Raw genomic sequence first — 16,863 nt, 5'->3', positions numbered from 1 at the left:
CTCTCTGCCTGGGGTGGGAGTGCATTCCTTATAGCAGTGAGACAGCTGGTAGGACCTGACAGCTCCACTGCCCAGAGAGGTCATGTGGTGCCACTCCTTGGCCAGAGCTAGGCCAACTCCGGTCCAGGGAAAACCACAGCGCAGCTTTCCATGCATCACCCTGCTGCTGGGTGTCTGAGCTTCCAAACACAATACCTTCATAGAGAGTCTCTGATCCCTGACCCCTGCCCTTGCCCACCCTTCAGGCAACCTTCTTCCCAGGAGCTGGCAGCTTCCAGAAACCTGGTCCCCTTCACACCTGCAACGGGGTGAGGGTGGGAGCATGTAGACTTGCCCCATTTTACAGAGGGGAAGACCCAGAAGGAACTGGCTAGCCAAGAGAGACGAAACGAGTCATGCAGAGAAAGGAGAGAGAACCCAGAGTCCTGACTGTGTAACCAGACCACGGAGTCATGGGGAAGCAGAAGGAAGACCTAGGCTGAGTTTTGCCATAAGGTCCACACATCTTTTTATGGTGTGTGCTGTGATCCCTCTCCCCCACCCCTAGTAACACATTCACCCCTGCACAGCCGTCACCATGAACACATCTGATGCTTATACACACCTGCTCACCCTCCCTTCGGGGCCCTGACATTTCCCTGAACAGAGCTGACACTGCCCGGTCAAGAAATAGGAGTAAGAGGCCTGGAGCCTGAGGCTGGTTCCTGTTTCATCCCTCGGGCCAGAATCCAGTTCTCTCTCTCTTCTCTTTCCACCTGGAAACATGGCCACATCTTGGGCTTCCTTTCCCTCCCATCATCATAGACCGATTGCCTATTCCTGGTTCAAGCTTCTGACAAGGCCATGGGCCTGGGGCAGGGTCACTGAGATGAAACACTCAAAGGGCTTTCTCATGCTTAATCCTTAACACGGTTTCCCACACGAAGGACTGGACTGGTCTGGGGTTAGAGGCTGGCGGCAGAGGGAGAGGAGACCTTTGCGGGCTCCTGGAGAGGATTGGGGTGGGAGAAGCCTTGATGTGGCCCTCACTCCCCAGCCGGCCTTAAGAGCTGAGCCTCACATCCAGCTTCTCTCTTGTGCTCAGCTGCAGACTCCGGGCTTTGGGGCCTAACTAAGCACAACCTCCTCCCCCAGTAGAGATTCCCTCCAGCTGAGATCTTTTTCAGCCTGGACACCTTATGCTTACCTCCCTCCACCCAATGATTGCTGAGCCTGCCTGGGACCTACATATTAGGAGATTGTTTCTTCAAGCAGTATTTATCAAGCTCCTACTAGATGTTGAGTTAGCCCATCATCCCCCATTCTCTCCAGGCCCAGGTAACCCCAACCTCTACCACCTGTTAACGCTCCACCCACCTCTTCCCAACCTCACAGCAGACCCCAATAGAATCGTGTGAAATTTTGCCATCTAGAGAATTATTCTAAGATCCTAGAAAGGATCAAAAGAGATTACCCCGTATCAGGATGCTCCTTAAATTCCTGCCGAATGATTTTTACCCATGAAGCTCATTGGGCAAGTATCCCTTCTACAGCCAAGATAATCACTTTTCCGAGGCAAGCCAATGTGGGAGTGCCCTGGGTCCCCCCGCCACTCAGCTTGCCAGGTCCAGGCCAGGCAATTCCAAATCCCTGCAAAATATGGCAGAGATAAAAATCATTTAGGCTTTCAACAGCCTCCCCTGTGAGCCTTTCCACTCCTTCTGAGCCTCCTGCTCTGTCTCTTAGTCAACCAGTGCCGCCATGGCACCCTCCCTCCCTTATCAAATCCTTTCTCGGACTCTTTCATGCTGAAGTGTAAAGGCTGATAGAGCTAAATGTGTTGTTTTTCTCCTGTCCTAGGAGAATTTGCATTTTAACAAGGGGGATAACCTTGAAGTATTGAAAGGAATCTCTAATTGTGGAATTTCTGGCAGAGGCGAGTTATTCTGGAAGGCAGAGACCTCCCTGGGACCCCTGAGTTCCCATAACTAGCTGTAGGTCTGGCCCCGTACATCCACGGGACAGCCCTGACCAGCTACGGGGGCCTGTCACTGGATAATGTCAAGTGCACCAGGGGAAGAGTTCTAGGTCTCTTTCCACCACTAACTCATCTGGAAACACCAGTCACTTCTCTCTCTAGCCATAGTTGCCTCACGTGCCACAGTAAGTTTGGAGCCACGGCCCTTTTCGTACCTTTCCAGCTCTGACCTTTGCTTGACCTCCCAGCGGGGCTGGAGGACCTTAGCCCAGCTCTGAAAGCTCTCCCACCCCTGCAGCTGTGGCCTGCACAGAGCATGGGGAGGCGCTCGGACAGGCGTGCGTGGCCTCAGTCCACAGTCGCCTGCCTGCCTGCTGGGGACAAAAGGTACCACTCAGCATATACACCGGGCCTGCAGAGTTACATAACCCTCCCAGATGGGATATTCCAAGGAGCCACCGCAAAGCAGCCCGATCCTCTGCTGCGCCCAGGGCCACCCATGGCCGCCTTTGCCTGTGGTGGCCTCATAGCCACAACCGCCCTGGGAGGGAATGTCAGAAGCCCATTGTCTGTTCTGTTTTTGTTTTTTCTTAGATGGCATTTCATCTAAGGAAGTCTTAGGAGAAGAAACTCTTTTATCTAGCCTTGACCCCAGAAAGTAGACTCCTCCCGTAACCTCCCTGCCTTCCCCCTCAACCCATCACCCCAAGACCCACAACACATCAGGCTGTTCTTTCCTCAGGCAAACCCTGCCGGGCTTTGTTTTTTGTTTTTGTTTTTGTTTTCAACTTTCGGACCTCAGAAAGAGCTGCAAAGAACAGGGCTGCCCTTTCAAAATTCCCAGGATGGAAAAATTTGGACAAATGGATGTAGGTTTCATTCCAGGGAACTGGGACACATTCTCCCGGCCCAGACTCCATTCCCCTCACCTCTTACTTTTATCCTCGACAAGTTCATATACTAGAGGAGACTGGCTTCCCCATTTGGAAAATGGGCAAGATCATTCTTATCACCACGGGGCATTGGGTGATCCCTTTGATGTCCTCAGGAGAAGTGCAAACCATCTTAAAATGCAACAGAAGACATTTCAGTTGAGCTTAAGGAGGCATTTCTCAACAATAAAGTTGTGAGACCCCATCACAGACTACTAAGGGATGGTGGATTTGTCCTGCTTGGCTGTATTCCAAGGTAAGCTCTACATGCGTGCAAACGAAATAGCTTGGGTGCGCACTGTCCGAAGAGAGAGGGGCAGATAAGAAAAGGGCACATGTAGGAAGCTGGCTTGGAAGCAGGAAAGGGATCTTGAACTTGGTTTCAGGTCTTTCATTGTGGTCTGATTGGGGATGAGCCCTGGGTTCTTTATCTGTAGAAATGCTACAATGTCTTGAGCACTTACTAGGTTTCCAGAACAATATTTTAAAAATGATACCATTTAATTTTTAAGCTTTACAGCAACCCTTCAAAGTATATGTTACTTTTCATTTTATAAATGAAAAAACCAGAGGCTTAAAGAAGGTAAATAATAAGGTCTCACAGCTGGTAGGGCATAGAGCAGGACTCACACCCAGAGATGCCTGACTCCAAAGCCCATGTTCTTAACTACCTAGATCTTGAAAATTCTGTGATTCTTTAGTTCCTTAAGTTCCCTTCAGCCTGAAAAGTCTAAAAATTTCTCCCTCTTGCTGCTCCTCACCCTTTTTGTTTGTTAATGCCCTCACTTCTTGAAATGGAGATGACCGCCACTCTCCTCCCTCAAAACAAGAAACCCTTTGCTGCCTGGGTGAGAACCTGCCCTTTGTGCTTTTTCAGGAGCAGAGGAAGAAAGTGCTGCAGTGGCCCAAGGCTTGGAAATCCTGCCAGATGGCCTTGCACTTGGGGGTCTGCCAGGTGCAATGAGAGTGTCCCCAGGACCTCTTACTAAGAACCCCCACACCAAGCTGCTGCTTAGCTAATGTCCAGGGCCACTGAGAGTATGTTTGGGCCCCAGTGAGAAGTGTTGAGGCTCCCCAGCATGGTCAGTCTGTCTAAAAATCTTTACCTGGGATTTAAATTCAGGATCCAAGTCTCTTTCCAGACCACAGGTCCAGCTGTTGGACCCAGCTCTCCCCTCTTCTTCAGGATCATTCTCGCTTTTTTTTTGGCTCTCCCCCCACACGTGACTCCATCTGCCTTGTCTCGTAAGTGACCTTTGAAACAGGGGCCACGCAGATATCTGCTGCCTCAGCAGAGCCAACTACTGCTCCTCTTGTTGGGTTTCAAGCCAACAGGAGAATGTTCCAGGATGGTCTCATGGGGCCCTTATGGTGTTCGCTATGTGGGCTCGGGAAGGGCTTTGGAGTGAGGAAGGAGAACTCGAATGGAGCAAGGCACCGGGAGCTGGTGAGGACAGAGAACAGTGGGTTTTCCCAGAGGCAGGGGTGACTCGTTTCTCTTGAGCTGTGTTCTTTTTGGATGAAAGGGAGGAAGGTCTGGGCTCTTGGGCAAGCAGGGAACAGAAAATCTTTACAAGTGCCCACTTTGTACCAGCTTCTAGGTGAGCAAAAAGATGCATACTCCCTCCACTCGGTGAACCTTCCTTCTGGCCCCATTTTCCAGCTTACCAGCTGGAATTCCTCTCCTTGCTGGGGGTAGAGGAGAAAAGGAGTGTAGGCGGGCAGTTTGGTGAGCACTGGCCTTCATGTTGCTTCCTCAGCAAGCAGGCCTTCCAGCCACAGGTAGACAAGGACTCTGAGTGTTAAGGCTCTTCTTACTCTGCTGATAGGGTTTAGCCTGGTGGGAAGTGATTAGGGTTGGGGGTACTGTACTGTCGGAGGATGGAACAATATGCATATGCAGTACAGGTCATGAGTTGAATCTCTGGGTCTCCATCCTCCTTCCAGCTGCCCTTGGCCCTTACTCCTCCTGACATAAACCCTTGACTCCAACCAAGAAAACCTTCTCTCTGGGCTCTCAGTATGCGCCTCCTTGTCACCCTGTTCTTTTTTGATAGACTGAGCAGCAATCTGCTTACACTTGCTTGGATGTTTCTAGATATATGTTTCAGGTATGTTGACAGAGACTGCTTGCTTCTTTCCTGTTTTTCCACTGACAGACAGACCTTCACACTCTCTTAGTAGCTCTCAGAATGGGCCACATAGGAGCCACCATCTCTAGGCGGACGAGCCTGACTCAGTGGGGACAGAGACACCTGCTCCAATCAGCATTTTAGACAACAGGCTAAAAAGCGCATGATTTTTAATTTTTAATGATTGTCTGTCCTTCAGCCTGCAGTCATTATGACACCGTGGAGCTCAAAAAGTGACCCAAGATTTGTTTTATGCTTAAAGGGTGCGAGCAGAGGAAAGGAGACTTCGCTGGGCTGCGGAAGTGGAACCAAAGGAGAGATAGGAGGAAGAAAATACGGGAGAGAAAAAGAGTTTGAGGGGAGAGAAGAAAGGGGAAAGAGAGAAGGAAGAACAAAGAGAAGGGGGAAGGTAGGGAGGAAGAGAAAGTAGAAGAGGAAGATGAGGGACAAAGGAAGAGAGGAGAGGACAGGAGCTTCTGAGCCATTCAGACTTCCTGACTACTTGGAGGTGGGGGGTTTGGAGTAGGAGCTGAATTTGAATTATAATTCAAGAATCTTATCCAGCCTCCAGTAATCCCCTGCCTCGGGCTGGAGAACATGGGCTGTAAATGCATGGCTGGCTGGGTGGGCATACGTGTTCAGACAGAGAAGCTGTGGTCCCAGGGAAGCCAGTAGCCTCCGGTAGGATCATGTGCTTCCACGGCACGAAGTAAGCTTTGCCAGATCAGGCTGAGGCTCTGACTCCAGCCAGGAAAGGGATAATCAATTCTGTAGATGCTGTGAGCCTTGATTGAAAAAATAAAGAGGAGGAAGCTAGATAGCTGCTTTCATTAAGAGGCAAAAGCAGTGGGGGCTGGAGCTTAGCAAAAGCCAGGAAGCATGCAGAGAAAGAACGTTAACCCCTCCAGCGTCTTTCTTCCGTGATATCTTTGCACTCACCCACTCCTTCATCGTCACTTCCTTGGCCTGACCTCTAAGGCCACCACCTTCCTATCGCCCTCAGCTGAAGAAGAGAGAGAGGCAAGGCTGCATAATAATGCAGATCTGATGACAATTAAATGATGCATTGTTTCCTGGGCCCAGGTTCCCCGGGGCTCTTGCCTCTCCTGGATTTGGGCAGGAAGAGGAGCTCTGGGTACAAGAGACAAACTGTGTGGGAAGATAATGCGTCTAACACAGTGCCTGGCCCCATGTAACCCTCGCCCAACCCTCAGCAACCTCCCCAGGGCCCCATCTTTACTATAATGAGGCCAGAGAAGGGCAAGTAAAAAAATGAGAAAGGATTTCAGTAAAATTATGATCAGAAGACCTCATCTGCCATGTCTTCTTCTTACTTCAGCGTGCCCAGTAGAGAACTGATTCAGCAGGGAGCTCCCCAGAAGAAACATCAAGGAGAGGGCTGCTGGCTCTGTTCTTCCTCTCCTCACCTCACTCTACCCGTAAAGATCTCTGCCTGCTGGTTGCATCCAGCCCTGCACCACTGAGAGATATGGGCAGAGGAGAATAGCCATACAAAACGGGGGTCAGGGGTAGAATCTAGATGGGGCCAAATGTAATCAGCAACAGTGAGTCATTACTGAGGTTCTGTGGGGGAAACTTGGGTTGAAGTTCAGCGAAACAGTGGGGAGGAATGAGTGGCACAAAAGACACAAAAGGTGTTAGCCAGCCAAGATGTCCATGATTTCACATCCAAGGGGAGAGAGTGTTGCAGGCAGGAGGTAAGATGCTCTCTCTGTCTCTTGGTGTCCAGGCTCCGGGAGCAAGGGGAGACACTGGAGGAGCTGGAGGAAGGAGGGGGCTACTTGGGGTATTAACCTCTTAGTGCCTGGCACAACTTCCTAGGTGAGAGATTTTTAACAACTTTCACTCTCCTCTACCATTCTAATTATTTCTTATTTTTGTTTTGCTCCTATGGGAAGCAAAAACAGGACAAAAGAGAAGGAAAGATGAAGACACTATGGGCAGAAGAATTGGGGCTCTTCAAGCTACTTTGGGGGCCACAACAAAGTCCTTTTCCCAGAAAAAAATGATCTTTCCTCAACCCTTTTTGCTCATAGTTCCCTGAAGAGATGCAGAGAATGTGGGGAAGAGAAAGGAGATACCAAAGGGCATGAGGAGAGGAAGCAGGTGAAGAATCATAATTATCAGGAAGCTGTAGCAACCCCCAGAAAAACAAATGAAATAGGTCTTTCCCCCCTATTTAGGGGAAAGCCACATAACACCTTGTAAGAACATTGTCTGGTTGAATCCTGGGCACTGAGGGAAACCTGACTTTCTGCTTTTTATGTCAGATAAGGAAAGAAAACTGAAACTGAAGGAAGGACAGATGAGCCATTGGGGGAACTGGGGAAGAGGGCTTCACCTTTTGGGGGCTTGACACAATTGCTATAGGTCTGCCAAGTCAGATCATCCTGGGTCTTCACCCCTAGGAGACCATGGTTCCAGTCAAGTCTACTCTCTATGAGTTAACATATCCTTCCCCAACTTCTCTAACTACATAGATATGAGGAGAAAATGAGTTTTGAAGGAATACACCAAATCCCCACAAGTATCTGCAGACTTGAAACATGCCGAGACTAGATGAGATGAGATTCTTGGCTCTCCTCCCTGCTACCCCCACCCACCTCCTCCTGTAACATCACCATTGTCAGTGTCAGGTGCTGACTAGGTACTGATTTCCCCTGAGCCGTTCTTCCATGCAGTTCTCCCATCACCTGTATACTCAGAGGAAGGAAGCTGATATGTCACAGCCTGCCCAATACAGAGGAGAGAACATTCCAGTCCTCTTTCATCTCTTCTTCCCATGTCCCTGGTTCATAGACATTGAAAGTAAAGAAAGAGCTTGAGGTCCTAGAGTCCCTCACTGGGGGCTAATGAGTATCCTTCTCTCAGGACCCAACATGAGATTCCTAATATCACCAAATAACTAAGTGGAAACAAGAATGCAGTCACCAGCCATAACAGAGAGAGACTTAAACATCCAAATGCCAACAACTCCGTTTGCCGACTCTCTCTCTCATCATTGTTCCCCTTCCACAATTGCCAACCATCCTGCACAGAAATCCTCCTTGAGTCAGAGGGAAAGAGCTATAGCCAGATTGAGTCCTCATGCTGTAACTGAGTCCTCCATTGGCTTGGTGCGTTGTGTCTTCGCACCCCTTTGGTTCTGTGGGGATTCAGAAGAAAGATGCTCACTCAGGTCAGCAGAGTAAGCTTTCCCTAAGAGCCACTCCTGGCTTTGATCCCACTGCATCAGTGAAAGAGCTAGACTCATTCCCCTGGGAAATGTTTTCTCCCACCCTTTCTCTATCCCCAGCACCCCTGCCTTCTCACATCATTCCTTCTTTTCAGCCTTATCCCCTGCCTCCTAAATATTCTCAGACCCCAATTCTACTCTTCCTGGACCCTAGTCCTTTTAAAGCTCTTAACATGAATCTTTGCCAAGCCTCTGTCTCTTTCCATTCAAATAATTTTACTAGCTAAACTCCCTTCCAAATTCTTCTTAACTTAAAAAAAAAAATTCAGCTCTTCTTTTTTCTTTTTCAGTGTAATCTTCATCACAACTTCCTCCTGATCTTGTCCCCTTTAAAATCTGTCAGTTTCTGATATCCCCAATCACTTAAAAACCCATTTCTTCCCTTCTTTGCCCCGTAAGGGTCTGGATTCTCTCTTTTGCTCCAACATCCCCTGAAACCTCTCAAACACTGATATCAATCCCTCTTTCCCCCCAAATCTCCTTGACACACTTCTACCTCCAAACATCTTCTCATCTCTTCACTTCAGGTTGTCCTAGTCCTTCAGACTCTTAGGGGATCCCAATTGCCCCCTTATTTCCTCCTTACACCCATTTGCCTCCCTTTCTATCACTACAATCCGCCTCCCTTCTTCCCCACTCACTCGGGTCTCCTGCTCAGGACGCCCTTGCCGAGGGCGGCGGGGGATTTATGCTGAAGGAGGGTTCCAGCAGCAGTGCAACAACTCGGGGGCCGCTCCTTCTCTTTGTCGGCGACGGCCCCAGGCGCCACTGGGTGCTGGTGGGGCGACTGAGGTGCGTGAGCCCTGGTGCTGGGGCCCGGCTGGGGCTGCGCCAGGAGCTGTCCGTGGTGCTGAAGCGGTGGCTGCTCCGGCGCGGGCTGTGGCCCTGCGGGAGAGATCTGTCCGTGGTTCTGGAGAGGTTCCTGGGCCCCGGCGGCGGCAGCGGCGGCCGGGGTGGCAGGCGGCAGGGCTGGCGACGGAGGGATGAGCCCGGGCGGAGGCTGGGCTTGCAGCAGCTGCTGGTGCTCCCACAGGCTGCGGTTCTCGGCGCTTAGCTCGTCCAGCCGCCGCTCCAGCTCGTCGATGCGCTGGCGCTGGGTGTGGATGAGGCTCTGCTGGTTCTGCACGATGGCCGTGAGCTCCTTGAGGTAGAGCACGGCACGCACCGGGTTCTCCAGCAGGCTCTCCATGCCGCCCGCCGCCGCCTGCGCCCTGCCTGCGCCTCGGCGGGCGGCGGGGAGCGCGAGGGCGCGCAGGAGCCGAGCAGCCCCAGCAATCCGCTCGCCTCCCTCTCCAGCGGGCCCAACCTCCCTCCCCGCCGCCGCCGGCGCCGCGTCACGGCCACACAGACATTCACACACGCACCGAGGGGCGGGACCGCCGCGCCAGGGTCCACCCACCCACCCTCCCACCTCCAGGCTTCGTGAGGAGTCTCAGCTTCCTGCAGGGCTGACAGAGAAGGGAGATGAGCGAGGGAGTGGATAGGGGAGCAGGATAAACGAAGGGGACCAGAGATAGATAAATCGGGAGACCAAAAGAAAGCGGGTGAGGTGGACTTAGCGGTACTGGGAGAGTGCCGTGGGATGGGTAGAAGAAGAAAAGCAGATAAGGAAAGAGGAAAAGAAGAGGAAGAGGCCGGGAGGGGGGGTGGGCGAGAGAGAGAGAGAAGGTGGCAAAGGGAAGAGAAATATATTTGAAACGAGGAAGTCATGGGACTCTGAAAGGTCGCATTCTTTTTCCTGTGTCCAACCATCCCAGAGGTTATGGGTCATCTTAAAGGCCTTCTGAGAGAGGCCACACTTACCTCTTTTGTACTCAACAACCTATTCTGCTAGGGAATTCCCTGGGATACAAGGATCACAGAACTATAAGGGGCCCTAGAGAACATCTAGTCCTTCTTTATTCAGCCAAGAGGGAACTTAGAGAGCGAAGTCTGTTTATGCTGGGTTTTCTCAGGAAATGAGACCTCAGGACAGTCTCAGCCACTCTAATATGAACATTAACTAAATAAACCCAGGTCCTGTGTGTTGGGTTGGCGGCTCTGGGAATGCAGGAGAAACAATAGAAATGATCGCTGGTCCACCATCTTCGAGGCCCCGCCTTTCTTAACCCTTGACTCTCCCGCCATAAGGATGTATGCCCAGGTCATGTCTCCACAAGTAACCGGATACCTATGCAAGAAACCGGAACATCAGGACTCCCACAACCCTCCAATCCCCCGAATACCGTACCTTATATGGCTGTGAACCTATTCCCTCTCTTAACCCAGATAAAAGACCCACTCAACCCCCCTCCCAGCACGACTTCCCCACTCCTCTTTCCAGAGTCGGGGTGCCTCGCCGGAGGGTGCCCACCTCCTCCAGATGCAACTTTTCTGGTTCCCCTTCTCCTGAGCCCTGAAACTTCGCAGGAGAGCGCCTTTGATAAATCTTGCCTTGTGCCTACCTCGCCTGGTGTCGTGTTTATCTCGCCTGTAAAACCTTACACCGTGTGTCCTGGCTCAGGCTTCCAGAAACTTCTGAAGAGATCGTTCTATTAAACAAAACAAAACAAACAAAAAAAACAAAAAACAAAAACCCACAACATTTATGCCGTGCATTCTCCTACAAACACTGGGCTAGGTGGTGGTAAGATCGAGATGACTAGGATGGAATCTTTGGGTTCTTGAAACTTACAATTAAGTAGGTGAAACAGGTAGTAAATATTTAACTTCGATATATGGTTCTGGTTGTGTGTTATAAGATAGAAATATGCCCAGAGTACTACAGGAGCCCAGCAGCTTGGGATCTGGGAAGACCTTTTGGGGAAAGTAACATTTGAAGTGGAAAGGATTTTCCTGGAAAGAGGAACAGCAGGAGCAAAAGATCAGAGATATGAATCAGCATGGACTGAATCATTCATTAATTACTACAACAAATGTACATGTAACACCCACTAATTGCTAAGTAATGTACTAGGAACTAGGCAGGCTATACCCAGCATAGATAATAAGTTATGATTTCCATAACCAAGGAGATTATAATCTAGTACAGTAGATAAGGCATGCACCTAAATAGCTAAAATGCAAATCAGAATTTCTGTTAGAGCTCTTCAAGCCAAGTTTCATAGGAGTTCAGGGGAGGGAGCAGTTGTTTGACTCTGGTGGTCTGATCAGGAGAGGTGTTACTCAAGCTAGGTTCTGAAGGATGGAAAATTTCACCGAGTAGACAGAACAGGAGAGCAGAAGATGAAGAAGATATGTCAGACAGAAGGACAAGACTAATGGATGGAAATAGAGAACTTTGATTTAATCTAATTTGACAGAAGAATGACCTTTTCCTCTGGGCTGTGAGTGCTCTTACCATTATCTGTTATTCTCCTGTTCTATTCTCCACATGGTTGTTGTTTCCCCAGGGTAGGCGTATCTGTGGATACCACGTGTCCAGCGAGCTGGGTTAGCCAAGTCCATCTGGTGCCAGACTATAATGCCCTTATGGGAAAAGATATGTGCTCTGCAAATACATTGGTTTCTCTGTACCAGTGTATGTTTTTCTTTTGTTTTTCTCCCATTTATTTTCCAAGGAAACTTCCTTCTATAAAGAATGAGTGAAAGATCCTATCCATAGCTGAGCCAACAGTTGGGAGAGGATCCTTTGGTAGTGATCAGTATTCCAACTAAAGAATGAAGGTTGGGGGATGGAATGGAGGGATGGAATGAGGGCACACGAAAATTCAAACACTTTTCTTCTGAATTTTCTTTGCTCGCCTAGTCAGTTTGTTTTCCATGAGTTGGGTACCCATAGAGACAATACTATTTCTACAAATAAAATAGCCTGCAGCACAATTATCCATAGGACTTGTTTGAAATGCAGGTTTCAGGGACCCATGTTAGTCCTGCTATGTTGAAATTACTAGGAATGGGGACCAAGTACTTTCATTTTTTTTTGGCGCTTTTTTCCCGTTTATTAAAAAAATCAATTGTATTGGGTTACAACTTAAATGTAATAATATGCATCCACGTTGAATGCAAGATTTAAAGAGTTTTGCCAAATACATATACCCATGTGATCCAAATTTCCATCACTATAAAAAGTAACCTCATGCCCCTTGCAGTCAGTTGCTTTTAGCCTCAGCCTCAGTCCACCATTGATCTACTTTTTGTCAAGATAAATTAGTTTTGCCTATTCTAGAATTTCTTATAAATGGCAATCATAAAATATATACTCTTTGTGTATTTTTTTTGCTCAGCATAATGCTTTTGAGATTCATCTATTCTATTATGATATCAATAGTGTGTTCTTTTTTTTTTTTTTCTGAGTAGTCTTGTGTGGTATGGATAAAAACTGTAATTTACCCATTCACCTAAATGTGGACATTTTGGTTGTTTCTAGGTATTGGTTATTTTGAAAAAAGTTGTTGTGGATGAGCATAATGGACAAGTCTTTGTGTGGACCTATTTGGCGGGGAGAAACTCGAATTGGAATTGCTGAGTCATATACTAAATATATATTTAACATAATAAGAAACTCTCAAATTGTTTCCCAAAGTGGTTGTACTATTTTTTATCTTCACCAGCAGTGTATGAGAGGTTCAGGTGTTTTTACATCCTCACTAACACTTGGTATTTTTAGGCTTTTTAAGTTTTATCACTCTGAGTGGGTAGTAGTATATTAATATGGCTTTCCCAAATATATTTCTGTTGACTAACACTGTTGAGTTTCTTCTCAGGTGCTGTTGGCCATTTACCTGTTTTCTCTGCCCACTCATTCTATTGAATTGTTTTTCTTATCTATAGATTGTAAGAGTTCTCTATATATTCTGGAAAGCAGTCTTGGTCAGATGCATATATTACAAATATTTTCTCTAGTCAGTGGCTTGCCTTTTCACTTTCTTACCATTGTCTTTTGAATAGCAAAGGTTTTTATTTTGATAAAGAAAAGCTTATCATTGTTTTCTTTTCCTAGCTCATGCTTTTTGCATCCTATCTAAAAATTCCTTGCCTATCTCAAAGTCAAAAACATGTCCTCCTGTGTTTTCTTCTGGAAGTTTTATCATTTTTGTTTTTATGTTTAGATCTGTGATCTACTTTAGGTTAATTTTTGTATTTGGTATGAAGAGTCGAAGTTCATTTTTTTCTTTAAATATTTGACAGAATTCATCATTGAAGCCATTCCAACCTGGAGGTTTCTTTGTGAGAAGATATTTAACTACAAATTCAAGTTCTTTAATAGATAGGGGGTTTTTCATCCATTCTATTTCTTTGTGTATCCATTTTGGTAATTTGTGTCTCTGGTTGGCAGAATGATCACCCCAAGATATCTGTTTTAGTCTCCCAAACCTGTGAATGTGCTATAGTCTGTTTTAGTCTCCAAAACCTGTGAATCCTTATGTGGCAAAAGCAACTTTAAATATGTGATCAAGTTAAGGATCTTTTTTTTTAAGATTTTATTTATTTATTTGAGAGAGATAGAGAGGAGTGAGAGAGATCATGGGAGAGAGGAAGGTCAGAGAGGGAAGCAGATTCCCCATGGAGCTGGGAGCCTGACGCAGGACTCCATCCCAAGACTCCAGGATAATGACCTGAGCTGAAGGCAGTTGCCCAACCAAATGAGCCACCCAGGTGCCCTAATTTAAGGATCTTGAAATAGAAAGAGTATACTGAATTATCTGGATGGGTCCAATGTAATCATAAGAGCCTTTGTACTGGGGATGTGAGAGTGTCAGAAAGGAGATGTGACAACAGAAGCAGAGGTCAGAATGAAGCAATTGCTATCTGGGAAGCAAAATTCAGAAAATGCAGGTGGCATATAAAAAACAGAAAAAGGAAGGAAACAGATTCTCCTCCAGAGCCTCCAGAAGAAATGCAATCCCACCAATACCTTGATTTTAGCCAGGTAAAATGCATTTTGGACTTCTGGCTTGTGGAACTGTAAGATAATGAATTGTGTTGTTTCAAGTCAGTACGTGTGTCATAATCTAATGATGTATCCATTTCATCTGAGTTGTCAAACTTTTTGGCATGAAGTTGTTTATAATATGTTCCTATTAGCCTTTTAATGTCTGTAGGCTGTGTAGTGATGTCTCCTCTTTCATTCCTGATATTGGTAATTTGGGTGTTTTTAAAACTCAGTCTGGCTAAATATTTATCCATTTTTATATTTTCATATAACTAGTTTTTAGTGTCATTGATTTTTCTCTAATTGTTTGTCCGTTTGCTATTTCATTGATTTGCTCTCTTATCTTTCTTTTTTTCTACCTATTTTTGTTTCCATTTGATTTTTTTAAACTAGCTTCTTAAGATAGAAGCTTAGACTATTGACCTTGAAACTTACTCCTTGTTTAGTATAAGTACTTAAAGCTCTGAAGTTCCCACCCAGCACTGTTTTATCTGCATCCCAATTTTTCATATTTATTCAGTGCAAAATATTTTTAAATTTCTCCTTGTATTTACAAATCTTTCTATTATTCATTTCTAATTTAATTCCTTTGTGGTCAGAGAACATATCTATATGAGTTCAATCTTGTAAGATTAATTGAAATTTTTGGAACTTTTATAGGGTCTAATTTATGGTCTATTTTGATGAATATTCTATGTGCAGTTGTCTGATAGCTATTCCAGGTTTCCCATTATTAATATTTGCTTTTGTGGTAGGCAGAACAATGGCTCCCCAAAACATCCATATACTGTCACAGTAAACTGTGATTGTATTACCCTACACGGCAAAAGAAACTTTGCAGATGCCATTAAAATTAAGAACAGTGAGGGACGCCTGGGTGGCTCAGTTGGTTAAGCAGCTGCCTTCGGCTCAGGTCATGATCCCAGTGTCCTGGGATCGAGTCCCACATCGGGCTCCTTGCTCAGCGGGGAGCCTGCTTCTCCCTCTGCCTCTGCCTGCCATTCTGTCTGCCTGTGCTCGCTCTCTCCCCCCCTCTCTCTCTGATAAATAAATAAAATCTTTAAAAAAAAAATAAAATTAAGAACAGTGAGATTGGGGAGATTGTCCTGGATTTTGTCCTCAGCACACCTGTGCCCATTCTAACCACATGATTCCTTAAAAGCAGAGAACCATTTGTGGTTGTGGTCACAGGGAGGTAGGACTACAAAGGAATGGTCAGGGTAGTGTGATGTGAGAAGGACTAGACCTGCTTTGCTTGCTTTGAAGATAGAGCCAAGGAATGTGAGTGGTCTCTAGAAGATGGAAAAAGTAAGGTAACCAATTCCTGCCTAGAGTTTTCAGAAAGGAAGGCAGCCTTACTGACACATCGATTTAGCCTAGTGACACCCATGTTAAGTTTCTAACTTACAGAACTGTAAGATAATAAATTTGAATGGCTTAAGCCATTACATTTGTAATCATCCATTATGGCAGCCACAGAAAACCAATACAGCATGTTACATTTTTCCTCATTCTTTTCCTTTTAATCTATGTATGTCTTTAAATCTAAAGTTTGTTTGTTTGTTTTCCTATAGAATACATTTAGTTGGATCTGACTTTTTAAAAATCTAGCTTGAGAGGCAACTGGGTGGTTTGGTTGGTTAACCATCCAACTCTTTTTTTTTTTTAATGCTCAGTTAGCCACTGTATAGTAAGTGCATCATTAATTTTTGATGTAGTGTCCAGTGATTCATTAGTTACGTATAACACCCAGTGCTCATCACAACATGTGCCCTCCTTAATACTCATCATCCTGCTACCCCCTCCCCCCACTCCCTCTCTTCTGAGAGCCTCTGTTCTTTTCCCAGGGTCCCTAGTCGCTCATGGTTCATCTCTCTCTCTGATTTCTCCCCTTTCAGATATCCCTCCCTTTTCTATGATCCTCCATGCTATTGCTTATGTTACACATATGAGTAGAATCATATAATAATTGTCTTTCTCTGCTTGACCTACTTCACTTAGCATAATCCCCTCCAGTTCCAACCATGTCGAGCATCCGACTCATGATTTAGGTTCAGGTCATGATCGCATAGTTGTGAGGGCATGGAACCTGCTTAAGATCCTCTCTCAACCCCTCCCTCATCCTCCCCCCACCAAACCAAAAAAGAATCCAGCCTGACATTCTTTTAATTGGAGTGCTTAGATTATTTACATTTAATTTATTTATAAATATGTTTGGATTTAAATTTGCCATCTTGCTGTTTTATTATTTGTTTCATTTGTTTTCTGTTCTTTTTCACCTTTTCCTGCCTTCTTTTTGCTTGAATAGCTTTTTTAGCTTTTCTGGTCCATCTCACCTCCACTAGTGTCTTGTTGACACCACCTGTTTATCTATTTATTTAGCGGTTGCTTTGGGTTTACAGTATTTGTTGTTAAATTCTCATTGTCTATGTCCAAATGTTGTATTTCATATATAATATAAAAACATTATAGCAGTTTATTTCTATTCCTCTCATCCTCTGTGCTATTATCAGCATAGATTTACTTCTATATTTATTGTAAATTTCACAATACATCATCATTTTGCCTTAAAAAGTCAATTATCTTTTATAATTTTTTAAGATTTTATTATCTTTTTTATTTTCATACACACACACACACACACACACACACCATTTTGGCCACTTCCATTTCTATATAGATCCAGGTTTCCATTTGGTATCATTGTCCTT

At 46.0% G+C, this 16,863-nt stretch overlaps 1 protein-coding gene across 1 annotated transcript in view; it reads right to left on the bottom strand.

Moving 5' to 3' along the window:
- Window positions 1-9,466, bottom strand: part of IQSEC3 (IQ motif and Sec7 domain ArfGEF 3) — a 102,916-nt gene extending 93,450 nt beyond the window's left edge. The window contains exon 1 of the mRNA XM_044228010.1: window positions 8,919-9,466. Within this exon, the coding sequence (XP_044083945.1) occupies window positions 8,919-9,466 (548 nt within the window). The remainder of the gene's footprint in view (window positions 1-8,918) is intronic.
- Between the last annotated feature and the right edge of the window lie 7,397 nt (window positions 9,467-16,863).

This window comes from Neovison vison, chromosome 12 (assembly GCF_020171115.1).
Source record: "Neovison vison isolate M4711 chromosome 12, ASM_NN_V1, whole genome shotgun sequence".
NCBI classification, from domain to species: Eukaryota; Metazoa; Chordata; class Mammalia; order Carnivora; family Mustelidae; genus Neogale; species Neogale vison.
The sequence above is the reverse complement of the archived record's forward strand: the minus strand, read 5'-3'. Positions and strand labels throughout refer to the sequence as shown.